Source organism: Crocodylus siamensis, chromosome 2 (assembly GCF_052110815.1).
Source record: "Crocodylus siamensis isolate JL-2025a chromosome 2, ASM5211081v1, whole genome shotgun sequence".
NCBI classification, from domain to species: Eukaryota; Metazoa; Chordata; order Crocodylia; family Crocodylidae; genus Crocodylus; species Crocodylus siamensis.
Window position 1 is genome coordinate 289456263 of NC_143396.1, and position 17124 is coordinate 289473386.

The 17124-nt window shown below is 46.4% G+C and overlaps 1 protein-coding gene across 1 annotated transcript in view; it reads left to right on the forward strand.

Moving 5' to 3' along the window:
• Positions 1-13247, forward strand: part of WDHD1 (WD repeat and HMG-box DNA binding protein 1) — a 49371-nt gene extending 36124 nt beyond the window's left edge. The window contains exons 21-26 of the mRNA XM_090034373.1: positions 5661-5717; positions 6017-6060; positions 6221-6379; positions 6977-7110; positions 9044-9179; positions 12292-13247. Coding sequence (XP_089890499.1) covers positions 5661-5717; positions 6017-6060; positions 6221-6379; positions 6977-7110; positions 9044-9179; positions 12292-12498 — 737 coding nt within the window. The 3' untranslated portion in view covers positions 12499-13247. The remainder of the gene's footprint in view (positions 1-5660; positions 5718-6016; positions 6061-6220; positions 6380-6976; positions 7111-9043; positions 9180-12291) is intronic.
• Positions 13248-17124: the final 3877 nt, after the last annotated feature.

Here is a 17124-nt window from a genome sequence, read left to right on the forward strand (position 1 = left end):
GTGCTTTCTACCCCCTCATCCAAGTCACTGATGAAGATGTTGAACAGTGCGGGCCCGAGGACCGAGCCCTGCGGAACCCCGCTGCCCACATCCTTCCAGGTCGAGAAGAACCCATCCACTACCACCCTCTGGGTGCGGCCCTCCAACCAGTTGGCGACCCATTTGACCATGTGGGCATCGACACCACAGTCTCCCAGCTTTTTGATGAGGACAGGGTGAGAGACAGTGTCGAAAGCCTTCCGGAAGTCCAGAAAGACTACATCCACAGCAACCCCTGCGTCTAATGATTTGGTGACCTGATCGTAAAAGGCCACCAGGTTGGTCTGACAAGACCTGCCCCTGATGAACCCATGTTGGTTGCCCCTGAGCATGCATTCCCCCGCAAGGCCCTCCTGGATGTGTGCCAGGATGATTTTTTCAAAGAGCTTACCCGGGATTGAGGTAAGACTAACTGGCCTGTAATTTCCCGGGTCCTCTTTTTTTCCCTTTTTGAAGATAGGGACTACATTGGCCCTCTTCCAGTCCTCCGGCACCTCACCAGAGCACCACGAGTGCTCATAGAGCCGCGCCAGGGGTCCCGCAATGACCTCGGCCAGTTCCTGTAGAACCCTAGGGTGAAGATCGTCCGGACCAGCGGACTTGAACACGTCCAGCCTCTCCAGAAGTACCCTAACTAACTCCTCGCTAACCCCTGGCCCAGGAGTGTCTCTCCTGGGGCCCGAGGGGGGCCCAGCAGGGAGGTGGCTGAACTGGTCCCTACTTAGGAAGACAGAGGCAAAGAAATCGTTAAATATGTTAGCTTTGTCATCTGGCATGACGACTAAGTTGCCCATCGTGTCCTGCAGGGGCCCCACATTACCCGGGACCCTCTTTTTACCCCCTATGTATTTGAAGAAGGACTTCTTATTGTCCTTAATCCGGGAAGCTAGTCCTATCTCCATCTCTGCCTTGGCCTTCCTGACTGCCCCCCTACATCCTCGGGCGACTGTAACATAGTCCTTCTTGGTGATGACCCCATCCCTCCATTGGGTGTATGCCTCCCTTTTAGCAAGGAGACATTCCCGGATGCTCCTAGTGAGCCGTGGGGGTTTATGTGCCCTCCTGCTCCCTTTGACCCTTGTTGGGATTACCTCCCTTTGGGCATGGAGGATCGTCTCCTTAAGGAGCAACCACTCACCTTGGACATCTGGCTCCCTTCCCCTCTGGGTCCTCAGCGCTTCCCCAACGATCCTCCTTAGCTTGTTGAAGTCAGCCCTCCTAAAGTGTAGGGCTGTTGCCTTGCTGCAGCCCTTTGCCACCTTACGCTGGATGGTGAATTCCAGCAAGCGATGATCACTGTCTCCCAGGTGGCCCATCACCCGCAGCCCCCTCACCAGGTCATCACCCGTGTACAGCACCAGGTCCAACAAGGCGTCTCCCCTGGTGGGGCTGTGCACCTCCTGGGTTAGATGGAGGTCCTGCACTCTGGCTAAGAACCGACGTGAGCGATCAGACTTAGCTGACTGCTCTTCCCAGCAGATGTCTGGGAAGGTCTATGCAATGTCATGGCTCACTATGACTTTAAAAAGTGTCAGTAGTAAAGTGGACTGCACTTAATGGGCACTACCATATATCATATTCAGATGGGCCGCATTAACCTATCCTTGCCTTTTGGCTGAGATTAAGCATTTTTGACACCAAGAGGAGGGAATCAGGGCTGGCTCTGGTTGTTCCAGTGCCAGCCTGATATTGGATATTGCAGTACTTTCAGGCCTGGTGCCCATTCCCTGCGGAGGGAACACCTGCCCCTATTTTTAGAGACCACACGCACAATTTAAAAAAAAAAGTTCCCATCAGCATGTTTGCCCAGTGTGAGCTGAATTCAGTCATCTTCACAGTTGGCTTCCATTGCTAAACATGTGCTGCTTTTGGCAGCAGTTTAATTGATATTTCCTTGTATGCAGTTGTAAGACAAGGGGTTTTTTTCCCATGCCAACTGGGGAGGAAACCTCATTTTGTATTAGAGTAAGTGTGGCAATTGCTGAATTATGCCCACATAGCAAATTCTGTTGTTTCTGTGAAAAGAGCGTGAACTTTTTACCTTTATTTAAAGGCATGAACTTATACATCTTTGCTTTGCTTTCACAGTCTGGTCTGTTCTATAGTGTTTTAGTACTTTAAGTGCCAGAAAGTCTTTTAAATAAAACCTGTTGCTTCTACCTCTCAAATAGATTAACTGTAACTGGGGTTTATCCCTGAAAGAGTAGACTTCAGAAAGGAAATGCAGTATATGATTCACCCCCTTTCCTTAGAAGAGGTAAATACAGGTACAGATGCAACTGATTAAATGTGCCTGTTAAAGCATTTACTAAGCATTGCAAAATTCTTGTAGTGCTGAAAGTTGCATGAGTTCAGTAGGATTGTTTTGAAAGAGGGTGTGGACAGACGTAACAGTAAAAATGTCTCAGACGCCTTTGAAATGGTTCCAAGGGCCAGCTGTACAAATCCTTTGTAATGTTCCCAGAAGTGGCTGAAACCCTCCCAAACGGTACCTCTTCAAGTGAAATGCTATTTTGGAGTGTTTTGCTTCTTGTTACATCTGCACAGCAGTGGGAGGGTGATCAGGGTGGACAGCCTGCCTGCTGAGCAGCCACTGGGGCCTGGGGCATTGCTGGGTCCAAACTGGGGATCCCTACCAGACATGGAGTGGGGCTTTCCCTCCTCTTGCTACCCCCTTACCAGACCCCTTCCAATTCCAAGGAGCCTCACTATTGCCAGGCCCTCCTGCTGCAGTCCCATAGACATCATAGAAATAGATTTCATAGATTTGATAGATATTAGGGGCTGGAAGGGACCTCATGAGATCATCGAGTCCAGTCCCCTGCCAGAGGCAGGTGATTCCAGCAAGATAAACATCCAAATGCCAAAACGAAATGAAGGGCTGGAAAGGACCTTGAAAAATCATTGAGTCCAACCCTCCTGCTCTGGACAGGAATACTGCTGAGATCAAATGATCTGAGCAAAGTATCTGTCCAGTCTTCTCTTAAAAACTTCCAAGGTTGGGGTCTGTACCACCTCTGTGGGAAGTCTAGTCCAGGTTCTTGTCACCCTTACTGTAAAGAAGTTCTTCCTTACATCCAACCTTAAACCATCCCCTAACAGTTTATGGCCATTGCTCCTTGTCCTCCCCTGGGGCGCCCTCGTGAACAGTTTTTCTCCCAGCTCCTGATATTCACCCCTTACATACTTACAGATGGCCACCAAGTCCCCTCTCAGTCTTTTCCCCAGGCTGAACAGTCCCAGTCTTTCTTCATAAGGTTTGTCCTCCAGGCCCTTAATCATTCTTGTGGCCCTTCTCTGGACCCTTGCAAGATTCTCCATGTCTCTTTTGAAGTGCAGTGTCCAGAACTGGACACAGTACCCCAGCTGGGGTCTCACCACCACCTGGTAGAGAGGAAGCATCACTTCTTTAGACCTGCTCACGATGCAACAGCTAATGAATCCCAGTATGCTATTAGCTCTGTTGACTACAGCATCATACTGGTGGCTCGTGTTCATCCTGTGATCAACCATAACCCCATCATGCTGGGGTCCCTTTCAGCTACCATGCTGGCCAGGACATCTTCTCCTAACCTTTATGTTGCTGGTTACTTCTCGCCAGATGAAGCACTCTGCATTTATCTGTATTGAACTGCATCCAGTTCCACTCCGCCCACCTTTCCAGCTTGTCCAGGTCCACTTGGATTTGCATCCTGTCCCCTAGCGTGACTGCTTTTCCCCATAACTTAGTATATTGCCTGCAAACTTAGCCAGTGTTCTTTCCACATCCTCATCTAAATTGTTGATAAAGATGTTGAACAGCACGGGGCCAAGAACTGAACCCTGCAGGGCACCACTGGCCATCTCCCGCCAAGACGATACAGACCCATCCATTAAGACTCTCTGGGTTTGACCCCTTAGCCAGTTCCCAACTCACCTGACCGTGGACTCTGCCAGCCCACAATCCCCCAGTTTTTTTATAAGAGCATCATGGGAGACCATATCGAAGGCCTTTTTAAAATCCAGGTATATGACATCAACCGCATCCCCCACATCTAAGCAGTTCATTACTTGCTCATAGAAGGAGGCGATGTTGATCAGACACGACCTGCCTGCAGTGAAACCATGTTGGCTATCCTTCAGCATCCTGCCTTCTGGCAGTCTCTCACAAATGGAGTTCTTGATATTTTTTTCCAAAATTTACTTGGTATCGAGGTCAAACTGAGCAAATGCCAAAACGAAATGAAGGGCTGGAAAGGACCTTGAAAAATCATTGAGTCCAACCCCCCTGCCTATAGTTTCCCAGATCCTCCTTTCTCCCCTTCTTACAGACTGGCACCACATTGGCCCTTTTTCAGTCTTCCAGGATTTCTCTCGAGCACCACGATTCTTCAGATATCTTTTCCAATGCTCCTGCAATGACTCCAGCCAATTCCCTCAGCACTGTCAGATATATAGTCCATCTGGTCCTGCCAGCTTGAAGACATTCAGCTGCTCTAAAGTGCTCCTTCACCAGTTCAACACTGACCATTGGCTGACAATCATCCCCTCACATCCATCCAGTATCCGACAAAACAGGCAACCACCATTTGTATGCAGAAGTAGTGACCCACAGTATTCATTAAATAGTTCAGCTTTCTCCTGACAATCTGCTATCAGCTGTCGTGTCCCAATCTGCAAAGGTCCCACGTTCCCTTTGGTCTCCCTGTATACCTAAAGAAGGACTTCTTATTGTCTTTGATTTCAGTCACCAACCTGATCTCGGTTTCTGCTCTTGCCTTCCTTATTCTCTCCCTACAAATAAGGGCTATACTTGGGTATTCCTCCTTGGTGAGTACTGCTTGTTTCCACTGTCCATAAGCCTCCTTTTTCTTTCTTAAATAATCCTTGACTCCTCTAGTAAGCCAGGAGGGCTTCCTGGTCCCTTTACCACCTTTTCCTGCATACAGGAATAGACCTTTTCTGCACTCTGAGGATTGCTCCTTTGAGGAACAGCCACCCTTCCTGAACTCCCTTCCCCTCCAGTCCCTCTTCCCATAGGGTCCTTCCTACTATTTTCCTAAGCTCATTGAAGTCAGCCTTCGTGAAGTCAAGCACCTCGGCCCTACTGGGCGACTTCCCTGCCCTACGACAGATAGTGAGTTCTATCGTTTCATGATCACTGTCTCCCAGATTACCCTCAATCCTCAGATCTCCCACCAGGTCATTCCCTCTAGCTAGAACCAAATTCAACAAAGCCTTCCCCATGGTCGACCCATTCACCTACTGTTCTGCTCAGTTGAGGAAAGAGAATTAGAGAGGATAGGAGCTGGAGTGCTGGATTCTCAACAGCAGGACTACCCCCTTTCCCTCCCTTTCTCGCTCTCCATGCTCTTTTCTCTTCCCCCTCTTTCCTCCAATCGCAGGTATGGGAGGTAGAATAGAGTACATAGCCACAGGGGACTGTACCCCTGGGTGGTGCTAGACGAGAAGTAGTGTTTTAAAACACACAGGTAGTTGTATGTGTATCCCCTGGCTGAACGTTTCCAAGGCCGTTTCACTTGAAAACATTTCAGTTGTTACATCTGCCCAAGCCCTGAGTTGCTCTGTTGGTATTTGCACTCAGTTGTGGTTAAAAATCGCCCGTTTCTTTTGTTCTGAAGGATCCAATCCATTCTGCAAAAGTGTAGAAATGCCAGAGGTTTCAACTCCGAAATCTGGTAAGTAAATCTCAATGTATTCTGATCAAAACCATTTTATTAGGTCTGTGTATCGTGTCACTGTTGGCATTTGTCAACAGTATCAGCCCATGCACCTAATATCTTCCTCTTTCCCAGACTCTTAGCAACACTGGGTGCAGAATTTTCATTCTGATTAACCAGACAATAAATACTTTTACTTCTGTAATGAAGGTAATTAAATGAACAATGTTCCATTTCCTCCTGAAACTTGTACAGAACTTCCTAGGCATTCACATGCGCTTTGTTTGTTCTTTTTCCCTTTTCCCGGAAAAAAAAAGCTGTCATTGCATCCAGCAGCCAAGGTCGAGTCAATCCCTTCAAGGTAAGAATTTTGCAATTGGTCTGGCTGGGTTTTTTTTTTTTTAATTTAAATTACACAGTAAACTTTTTTAAAATTCATGTTTCCATCTGACAGAATCTCTGAGGGAAAGATTCCCTTGCGACTGAAATGTAAAAAAGTTCCTAACTGCTTGTTATTTTAGGTGACAGCTAACAAAAAAGACCCTACAGTTCCCCCAGGTAACGTTTTAGACACTATGAGCAAGGCCTCCAAGAAAACCCCTGCATCTACAAGTCGGGCTGGAAACAAGCAGGAGTCTCAAGTTTTAAAGCCTCTGATTCCCAAGCCAAAGTCCAAGCAGGTATTTCCAGTCCTTACACTATTTTATGAGAACAGAGAATTGATTTTTTTTTTACCTGCTCTTGCTGAATGTAGGAAAACCAATTGGTTGAATGAAATCTCCAGCTGTAAAGTCTGCCCAAGCAGAGTACAGGCTTGTTTAGAGGACAGGTTCTCAAACTTTTTCTTCTTGCATACCCCCTTCCAGATTTACCAGCTGTCCATGTACCCCTTAAATGCCAATTATTATTATCATGAAAATTAAATCCTCCATTACGCAATTTCTCCCGTGTACCCACCAGAGATGTCTTGTGTCCCCCACAGCGGTATATGTACTGCAGTTTGGGAACCCCTGGTGTAGAGTAATGCATGTGAAGACAAACAATGAGATTTTTGTCAGACTGTACAAAGTATAAATGTTGCTATTTGTGCTATTTTATTTATGAAATAGAATTGATAGTAAATGTAAACTCTCTTAAGTTCTTACACTGTCAGAGTAGGAGTTACAGTTATAGAAATATTTCTGTAAAGACATTTTCCTTATAATGAGGTAGCCCATGTTGTCAGATGGAGAAATGCATTTACCAGTATATTTGTCCAAATCTTGCTTATTTTTTAGGCCCTAGCTGCCTCTTTTTTCCAGTCCCGTACACCCAGCACTGGTGACAAAACAATGGAAGAAAGAGAAGAAAAAGCTGAGAAGGATGTGCCTGAAACACCAGCTGCTGCCACAGAGACCACTGAAAACAAAAGGTGAAGAAATACATAGGATTTCATAAACTCATAGAAAATGAGGCTTGGGAGTCCAACCCCTTGCTCAAAGTAGGACCATCCCCACCTAGATCATCCCAGCCAAGGCTTTGTCTTTGTCTTTCTCACAAAACACTTTATGATGACAGATGGATATACTTGACATTAGTTCAAAATTGTATTCAGTTTAAATATTTATTTTGGTGTAGCAATTTCATTTCTTTCATCAATGTTCTTTTTTTAATTTGTTAGATTTGGATAATCTAAAAATATAGCCTTTTGATTTAAACATCTCAGAAGATGAGCTTGAAATTTAAAGTGGTGTGTCAATACTACAATTCCACTCATGTTCTGAGTGACGGTAGCTCGTGGTGTGCAAAGACTGAACTGCCTTGCCTTCTAGAGGTAGCCCTTATACATCAAGTTTGTGGGAATCATTTCTGATGTTCAGGGATCCTCGTTGTCTTTGTTTAAAAATCCCAAATTCTGTGAATTTAAGGGGAAAAAACCAAATTTTGCACTTTTCTGCAATTAAATTGAAATGCCGCTATAACAGTTGAACACAATATTTTATTGATATATTTACAAATTTTTAAAGCAGTTTGGAAGCCTACCAGTGCTTCATTCATTACAATAATATAAATTCAAAATACCTATATATTTTGGCATTTGATTTAGTTTTTTTTATCACGGAAAATCAGAGCTCCCCCTGCCCCCTTCACTCACCAGGACACGGGTCCAGCTGCAGCTGTCCATCCCTCTGCTGCTTTGTGATGCTGAGCAGCCCTGATATACCAGTGCCCTGCCCATGCCATTGCCCTTCACTCCCAACCCACAGCCCTCCTCCCCACTCCCCAATGCCTTGCTGGCTGCCCCTCATTCCCAACCTGCAGCTATGGCCACCAAGGTGAGGTGCCCACTGCCACAGTGGGGGAGGCACAAATCTGCACTGCTACTATCAGAGCACCTCACCTTGGTGGCCATGCTGGCATGGCACTCCCGGCAGCAGCATCTAGCCTCCCTGCCCTGCTCCACCCTCCTGAGTTGGGTCTCACCCACTGGGCCATGGAGGTGGCTCTTGCCCAGTGCTGGTCCAGCCAAGTTGCAGCCCCGTGCCCTGCTGTGGGTGCAGAAATCGGGGGGGGGGGCGGGCATGTGCCTCCAATGAATCGCCTATGGGCCCAACCCCTCCTCGCAAGTGCACATAGCAGCAAGGAACTCCCACCCATGATGAGCTACCCATGGCTCCATCCTGCTCCCTGGCCAGACCCTGTGGCCACAGATTCCCACCTGTTTCAGCCCGGGCACTGCACGCTATCCCAGCTGGGCAGTGCCCCCAGCTGCCAACTGCCGACCATGCCCCACTCCCTCCCTCACCATGCAGGCTCGGTGCAAGCAGTCAGTGCTACCTCGGCCTTCCCACTGTGCCTCCCACATGTCACCAATTCCCACCCCACTCCATGCACCTAGGTGTTACCTGTGCCCCTGCCACATAAACTTACCTTCAGGGAGCTGGGGGAGCTGCTCTCCACCACGCTGCCTGGCTGTATTGATGGCCACGTACCTCTGATTGCCCTCCTGCCACACCCCAAGCAGCTTTTCACAGGCCAGTCTTTTCGCATGCTATGGCGACATAGTGATCACAGGGGTCTACATCCTACTTTAAGAGATGGACCACTGAAGTGTTCATCTGCAGACACTTTTAAGTAGTCAAGCACTTTATTTTTAAAAACATACAGACCAGTCCTGCTGCTGCAGCAGTCCTGAGGGGGTGCTGAGAGTGACTGGGAACTGCTGAGCATATCCACTACTTCTTTAGGGAAGGACTTTGTGACAGCTAAGAATATTCCATTTGGGTTTTGGTTCAAATGTGACATTTTGTAAAGAGTTTTTGATAATGTTCATACACTGGCAATTCTTTTGGTGACTACTTTAGACCAAAGACAGGATTCCAGATGTGGCTAGAAGAAAACAGAGGGAGCATTTTGGAAGATGCACCTGATTTGGAGGAAACAGAAATAATAAAAGAAGGCATGAGTCGATTTAGAATGCTAACATCTGAAGAAAGGATGGTAAGAAAGCACTCTTGAATTTTTTCAAGAATTTCATAGATTTCATAGACATTAGGGCTGGAAGGGACCTCGGAAGATCATCAAGTCCAGCCCCCCGCCCAAAGGGCAGGAAGTCAGCTGCGGTCATAGGATCCCAGCAAGATAAGCATCCAGTTTATTCTTGAAGGTGTTCAATGTAGGTGCTTGAACCACCTCCACTGGCAGGCTGTTCCAGACCTTGGGGGCTCGGACAGTAAAGAAATTCTTCCTTATGTCCAGCCTGAAACGGTATCGCAGGAGTTTATGACCATTCGACCTCGCCATCCGTTGGGGCGCTCTGGTGAACAAATGTTGCCCCAGATCCTGGCGGTCGCCCCTGATAAACTTACAGGTGGCCATCAGATCACCCCTGAGCCTATGCTTTTCCAGGCTAAAAAGCCTTATAGCTCTCAGCCTGTCATCGTAAGGTCTGTTTTCCTGACCTCTGACCATGCACGTGGCTCTCCTCTGGACTCTCTCAAGCTTCTCCACATCCTTTTTGAATTGTGGGGCCCAAAACTGGACGCAGTACTCCAGCTGCGGCCTCACCAAGGCCGAGTACAAGGGGAGAATGACTTCCCGGGATTTGCTTGAGAAGCATCTATGGATGCAAGCCAGCGTTTTGGTCACTTTACTAGCCGCAGCATCGTATTGCAGGCTCATGTTCATCTTGTGGTCAATGATGACCCCCAAGTCTTTCTTCCGTAGTACTAGCCAGCGTAGCACTGCTGAGCCTATAAGGATGCTGCTGGTTTTTCCTCCCAAGGTGGAGGACCTTGCATTTTTCGGTGTTAAACACCATCAGGTTCTCGTCTGCCCTTTTGCTGAGCCTGTCCAGGTCAGCCTGGATCACCTGCCTATCTTCTGGCGTGGATGCTTTGCCCCAAAGTTTGGTGTCATCGGTGAAGTTGGCCAGTCCACTCCTGACTCCAATGTCCACATCGTTAATGAAGATGTTGAACAATGTGGTCCAAGGACACCCTTGTGGGGGGACCCCACTGGTCACAGGACACCATGATGAGTGACTTCCATCAATTACTACCCATATTGTTTCTTTTTACCTCTGAGGCCTGTGAAAATCCCAATTTTGATGCTGTTTTAGATACTGCTACTCTCTGGCCCCAGGAGCTGAAAGTATTAGACCAGGCCAAAACTCAAAACTTGTAATTTACTTATCAGCCAAAAGTCAATATATCTGAAAGTAAACAATTGCTTTAAAGGAAGGAACAGTGGCAATGTGTAGGAGGTGCACGGGGGTGAGAGCACTGGTGCCCCCCCTGAGAGCGAGCGCTCTTGACTTAGACGACAGTCAGCGGAGGCAGGTGGAGTGCTGGTGCCCCCCGAGAAGTGCCACTGGCACTTCCAGGTTGCCGTCCAGCTGTGGGGGGACCCCCCCCCAATTGGCGATCGGCCTCTGCGGGTCCCCTGCCGCCAACACCACTACGGCCAGTCGGCCCACCCTCACTGCCGATGCCTGCATTACTGCCTGCAGGCGGTTACCATGACCCCCCAGCCTCAGGAGGCACGGGAAGGAATACTGTTTAGAAAAGTATTAGATTTCGAGAGGGTTTGAACACAGGAGAGGATATAAAGACCTTGTAAAGCAAGGGTGGGCAAAATGCGGCCTGGGGGCCAGATGTGGCCCACCAGGCCATTCTATCTGGCCTGCAGGGCCCCTAAAAAATTTAGAAAATTAATATTAATCTGCCCTGAGCTGCCTGTCATGCAGCCCTCAATGGCTTGCTGAAACTCAGTAAGCAGCCCTCTACCCAAAATAATTGCCCCCCCCCATTGTAAAGGAAGGAACTTAATCAGAGTGGTCAAACTTAGATAGCAATACACCAAAAAGAATACTGTTAGGAAGCAGAAATGCTGAAAAGGAACTAGGTGCTATCATGCACTGCAAATTAGAGACTAATGTACACTCTAAGGCTGCAGTAACTGCTGTAATGGCATATAGATCATATATGGCACACCAGAACAAGGTCAAAGCCATGGTTAAGCCATGTTGGTGTGGATCTGTATGTGGAGCTTTTTTTTCCTCATTACAGGAAAAACATGGACAGGAAAAGAAAACATTTTGCCCACAATCTGGGGCCTGCAATGAGTTTGTGCAAATATATTATATTGACAGACCAAGGAGCAGTGGGCTCAAGTAGCAGCAAGGGATGTTTAAGTTGGATATTAGGAAAAACTTTCTCACTAGGAGGGTGGTGAAGCACTGGATCAGGTTACCCAGAGAGGTGGTGGAGTCTCCATCCTTGGAGGTTTTTAAAACCTGGCTAGACAAAGTTTTGGCTGGGATGATGTAGTTGGGGATGGTCCTGCTTTAAGCAAGGGGTTGGGCTAGATGTGGCCTCCTGCAGTCCTTTCCTGCCTTTGTTTTCTCTGATTCTCTGATTAGTAATTAGCCCGCAAAACTTCACTTATTAAAACATGTGAGAGAAACCAACCAAGGACCAGTACTCAGTCCTGAAGCTTTGAGCATTAAATAAGCATCATTCTACATAGAGAAACAAACAATAAATCTATGAAACAGCAAAATAAGAGAAGGGAAGAAATTACTCAAGTTTGTTACAGACTGTGTAACTAGGAATAATTATTCCTGGACTCTTAAAAATAGGAAAAGTTGTTAAAGTGATGTTAGAAAAACATTTTTAACAGCTAAAACAGAGGACCGTAGAGCAATATGCTGGAAGTGGTCCTTAAACCACTGCCATTGAGGTTCACAGCTAGCCTTGTTAAGATAACGATGTGAAGAGGAAGAGGTATTAGCACACAGGATTTCCAGGAGGTAACTTCAAACTTTATCATCCTTTTGCTTTTGCATCTTAGCTGGAGTCAGTGCAGACGCTGTTCCCATATGGCAGGTATTTCTTTCCCGCTAACATAATAGGACAGTGAAGATTGTTGCAAAAATGTACTCATATTTATATGGCTCGGTTGATCAAGTGCGTGGGCCTGTGGTGGACATCTTGAACCAGTGGCTCTGAATTTCCTGATGGTGAAAGCATGTGACCATTTTTTGAGAGACACTCTGTTATAGTGTTTTGCTTTTCCCATACACATGCTTTTTTCCTTTATGTTTTTTAAGGGTTGGACAGAGAAAGCCAAAGGAGGAACAGCAGATAGCAATTCAACCGAAGTAAAAAAGCGGAAACGCCCCTTGGGTGCAAGCGATGAAGGAAGAGAGAGCCAGGAAGAAAAATCAAAAGAGGACTTGAGTTTACCCAGAAAACGGAAACCTTTAGATCAGTCTGCAAATGTCAAATTATCGGCTTTTGCATTCAAGCAGAGCTAAAACAGAATGGTGCCTTCCCTCTGCTTTCTTCTTAAAAAGTGCATCGGGTTTTTTTGTACCTTGAAGTCTATGTGTGTGTCCTCAAAGAGCATTTGCAGAAAGAGCATTTGGTGTTAAACATGCCTGTCATAAAGCGTTTCCCTTTACTCTTGACTCCGTGGAAATGTGCCACATCCCTGAAATCTGTGATGCCACTTTAGTTTTTCTACCAAGTGTGTATAGTAGAGGTTCTTAAATATAAATGACTGAAGAAGACTGGATTCTTTGGGGCTGTGCAGATGCTTTGTGCCATGTTGCTTGTAGTGTTTGACCCTGAAGCCAGTTTAGACATCCCAGAGAGATTTGTGAAGTGTAATGATAGTGGTTTAAAACCAGGACAGGAGGTTTTATCGTACTCCCACCTCCTGCTTCCAAAGCAGGGAACTTCATTTAGAGGGACCAGGATGGGAGAAGAATGCCTCTGCCCCTGGCTGATCTTTTGGCTGCAGTTTCAATCAATTGTGGCCATCTGAAGCCTGTGAGCTAGAGCAGCCCAGCAGTACAGGGGGGCTAGCCCCCTACCAAAGTCTTGCTGGGAATGCTGGGTCTACAAAAGTGAGGTTTCAGCTACCTTTGTATAGGTATACACATACACCTTTCCAGGATGCACTTGGTCTCCACCCGGGACCTGCTCCACAAAGTGTCCTTGCTTTTTAGAATTTGTGCATTTTTTTATGTAAGATTTGTTTGAAATAAAATGTGAAACACTCCTGTGTTTGTCAGTGGAAATCTTTGTCATTCTGGCACATCGCATCAGGAGGTAAACAGACTTCCACCTAGTTTTCAGAAACTGGTTGTATGCATTGTTCTTGCAAACAGGAGAAATTGTAGAATTCTTAATTTTATACCTAAAAATGCAGAAGACTAATCCAGCACAGCTCAAGTAGTTTCTTATGATTAGAGTTATAAGAAATCCTGACAGATGAACAACGAGCATGTTACCATATATGCGACAGATGCAGGCGCCCGAACACTGTTATGGAATGAGTTTAGCACAGGGGCGGGCAATTATTTTGGGCAGAGGGCCGCTTACTGAGTTTTGGCAAGCCATCGAGGGACACATGACAGGCAGCCAGGGGCAGATAAATATTAATTTTCTAAATTTTTTAGGGGCCCCAAGGGCCAGATAGAATGGCCTGCAGGCCGCATTTTGCCCACCCCTGGTTTAGCATATACCTTCACACAACCCCTTTTCTTACCAGTTTATTTACAACGTGTAATCTTATGGCATGAGATTACTCACCCCTACTTATCCCAAAAACAGAACAATAGCTGGCGTACAGGTCGTTCTTAGTGATAACCACCCATTCTTAACATAGGAAGCATAAAATAAAATACAAGACAATTTCTTTGATTTAATACAAAGGTTAAGTGCAGACAGTCGAACAACCTGAGACTGAATCAATTCAGTCTTGACAGGTTAATTTAAGTTTTTGTTCTTGTGTGTTTGTGATATATCTGGATTTTCTTCTTCAATTTAAAAATTATTCATTGATAGGAAATGTTCAGTTGGAGTTGCCTGTATAATTTAATGTAGTGGGAACTGACCTTTTTGGCAGGCACGCCACAGATCACCCTCGTGTCTCATCTAATTGCGACTCTGATCCCCTTCCCTGCCCTATCTGCTGCATTGCTTTCTGTTCTCTGCCCCGTGCTGCCCACTGATCTACTGCTCTGGTTTGTGATTTCTGTCCTATCTGCCTCTGTGTTGTTTGCCCTCTCTCTGAACTTCCCTCTTCTGTTTGCCCTCTTCATAAACTCCCCCTCGATGCAGCACTGGTCAGACCACAGCTGGAGTACTGCGTCCAGTTTTGGGCGCCGCACTTCAGGAGGGATGTGGATGGCCTGGAGGGGGTTCAGAGGAGGGCCACTCGTCTGGTTAAAGGCCTACAGAAAAACCTCTATGTGGACTGATTGGAAGACCTGAAACTCTTCAGCCTCTGCGAGAGGAGGCTGAGAGGTAATCTAGTGGCCACCTACAAACTCATCGGGGGGTGGGCAGCAAGAAATAGGGGATACGATGTTTACCAGGGTGCCCGTCAGAGTAACTAGAAATAGTGGCCACAAACTGAAGGAGATGAAATTCAGAATGGACATCAGAAAAAAATTCTTTACGGCGAGGGTTGCCAAAATATGGAATACGCTTCCAAGGGAGGTGTGCTGTCCCCGTCCTTGGAGGTATTTAAAAGGAGATTTGACAGATACCTGGCTGTATTGATTAAACTAGTCGATATTAAACGTTTAATAAAAATACCTGGTTTCCCCAAAAGCATGTTTTATTTTCCATGCGCAGGTTTTTTTATCCCCTTTTAAACAAACGACATGCTGAAGGCACGAGAGGGAGAAGGAAAGGAAGACAATGGATACACACATCAGTACACAAATATTCTTATTTCAGAAAATACGGGCTGGGTTTCTATGACTGACGTCATACATTTTATATGACGCTAAAACACCAAGACATCCATCTGATTCAACACCTTGCCACGCGACCAGTTCAGGAGCGGGGAACTTCCAGTGGTCTTCTACTTGCCGTAGACCCGTATGGTTGCAAGGGACCCCAAGGGTTGTCTGGTCCAACCCCATGCAGGAAATCAGCTTTGAACAGTGCTTATCCTCCAGCCTCCTCTTGGAAACCTCCAGCTCCCCTGGGCATCTTGCTAACCATGTCTAACCATGTCTTTATGCAGCTCAGTCTGCTTCTTTGGCACTGTTCCACATCAGTGAGTCTCAACCAGAGTGCCACCAGATCCTTTTAGGGGTGTTATAGGATGCCATTCAATATTAGCAATGTTAGGTGTGCAAACATTTCTGCATGATTCTTATGATAAACCCAGAAATATCAAATAGGAATCCATAGTGTCAAAACCATCCTGCCCTGCTGTGGGCTTTTGGAGTTCTTTGCAACAGAAGACTTGCTCTATAGTCCTTTTCCATAGTCAAAAAACAGGTGCCAAAGAGCTTCAGGGATCTCACACAAAGTGGGGCTCTCATGGACCCAAAGGAATATAAATCCACTGTAAGCTTCCCCTATGCAAAATGAAGTTTATCTTCTACCTAAAAGGGGACTTTTACAATCTTTTATTTCCCCTCAGCCTGAAGAAGGGCGCATGTGCCTGAAACCTTGCAAAGAAAGACAATTCTTGGCTATTTTTTCGTTAGTCTAATAAAAGGTATCACCTCTGAACCAAGAGTTTTAGAGATTTGTATTCCTCTTGTGCTGAAGAGCTGGCATTTTCTAGGGAGGGCCTTGAGTCAAACAAGGTGAAGGACCACAGCTCTACACATTTTAATGGAAGGTGCTGGTAGGTACCCAGATGTCGAGGGCACATGGACCTGGATTAAAATGCAGGGATTTAAAAGGGAGCTGGGATTTATTGCGAAGCAGCTGCTCCACAGCATCAAACCCATCCCACAGGAAGCCGTAGCTAAACAGGTGATTTACCTGCAGATGAAATGGGTAAATTCCCCAACTTGCTTTTCACTTGCTGCTGGGTAAGAGCAGGGAGGCAGACAGTTATTACAGTTGTAATAACTCTGTGCTCTCAGAGAGACACTGGGTTTTGTAGGGCTCTGCTCCTATTTCAAAGATTTTGCGGGTTTGACAGAACTGCAATGGCTTGGGCCAGATGTGAAAGGGAAACTTTCAGTAGCTGGGGTGTGATTCAACATAATGAAAAGGGTTCTTATAACTGCGCCTGCCTTTCCTGTTTCAAAACCCTTCTCACATCAGACTCGGATGCTAGCAACGACAGACGGGGGCACGGTATTGCCACAAGGACTTGAGAGGATGCGACGTTAAGTTTAGGTTTGGAGGAGAAAAAGTATTGCAGCATCTTAAAATTCCCAGCAATGCGGAAGTATTTTCACAGACTTATTTTCACAACTATCAGTACCGGGGAGTAAATTTGACTTAGATCAGTGATGGGGAAATGTGGCAACAGAAAACTATTTAGATAAACAGTGAAGATGGTAACCCATTCAGTAATTTATTCTTTTTCTGCCTGAGTTAGGTCACTCCCTGGGTCACCTTCTTAAACACCGTTGAGATGATGAGCGGAGGGGACGTGGAGGATGGTCAGGGGTTCCAGCAAGAGTATCTTGGCTTTATGGACAGTCCCACACCTTGCAAAGGCTGGTGAGTATGCAATCTACCTTTCATCCAGGCTGAATCCAGGATAAAAGCGCCCCAGCTTCTTTGTGACGTAAAGTTATTAAAACAATAAAGGCTGCAAGTCAAGGCACCGAGCTACATGGGAGGGTCTGAGCAACTTGGGGTGAATAAGGGTTTCCCTAGGGACTGATAGTAAGTGCAAAATGCTAACCAGTGATAGACTTCAGGTCTGTTTGTGTGGATATCAGGTAGAAGCCAGCCAGGAAACTAGATAAGCCGTTGTCAGGGCAGGCCCAAGAGGCAGCAGAGACTGGAAAACTTGCAAAAATGTGTTTTCAGAAATGCAGCAGCCCAGCCTGGGAGGGGACATCCAACATGTGAAACTTCCTGCAAGATGAATACAGTAAAAGGCTTTTTTTTTTTTGGTTTGGTTTCTTTGCGTGGGGTTCCCCAAGAGACTTCAAAACGTCCAG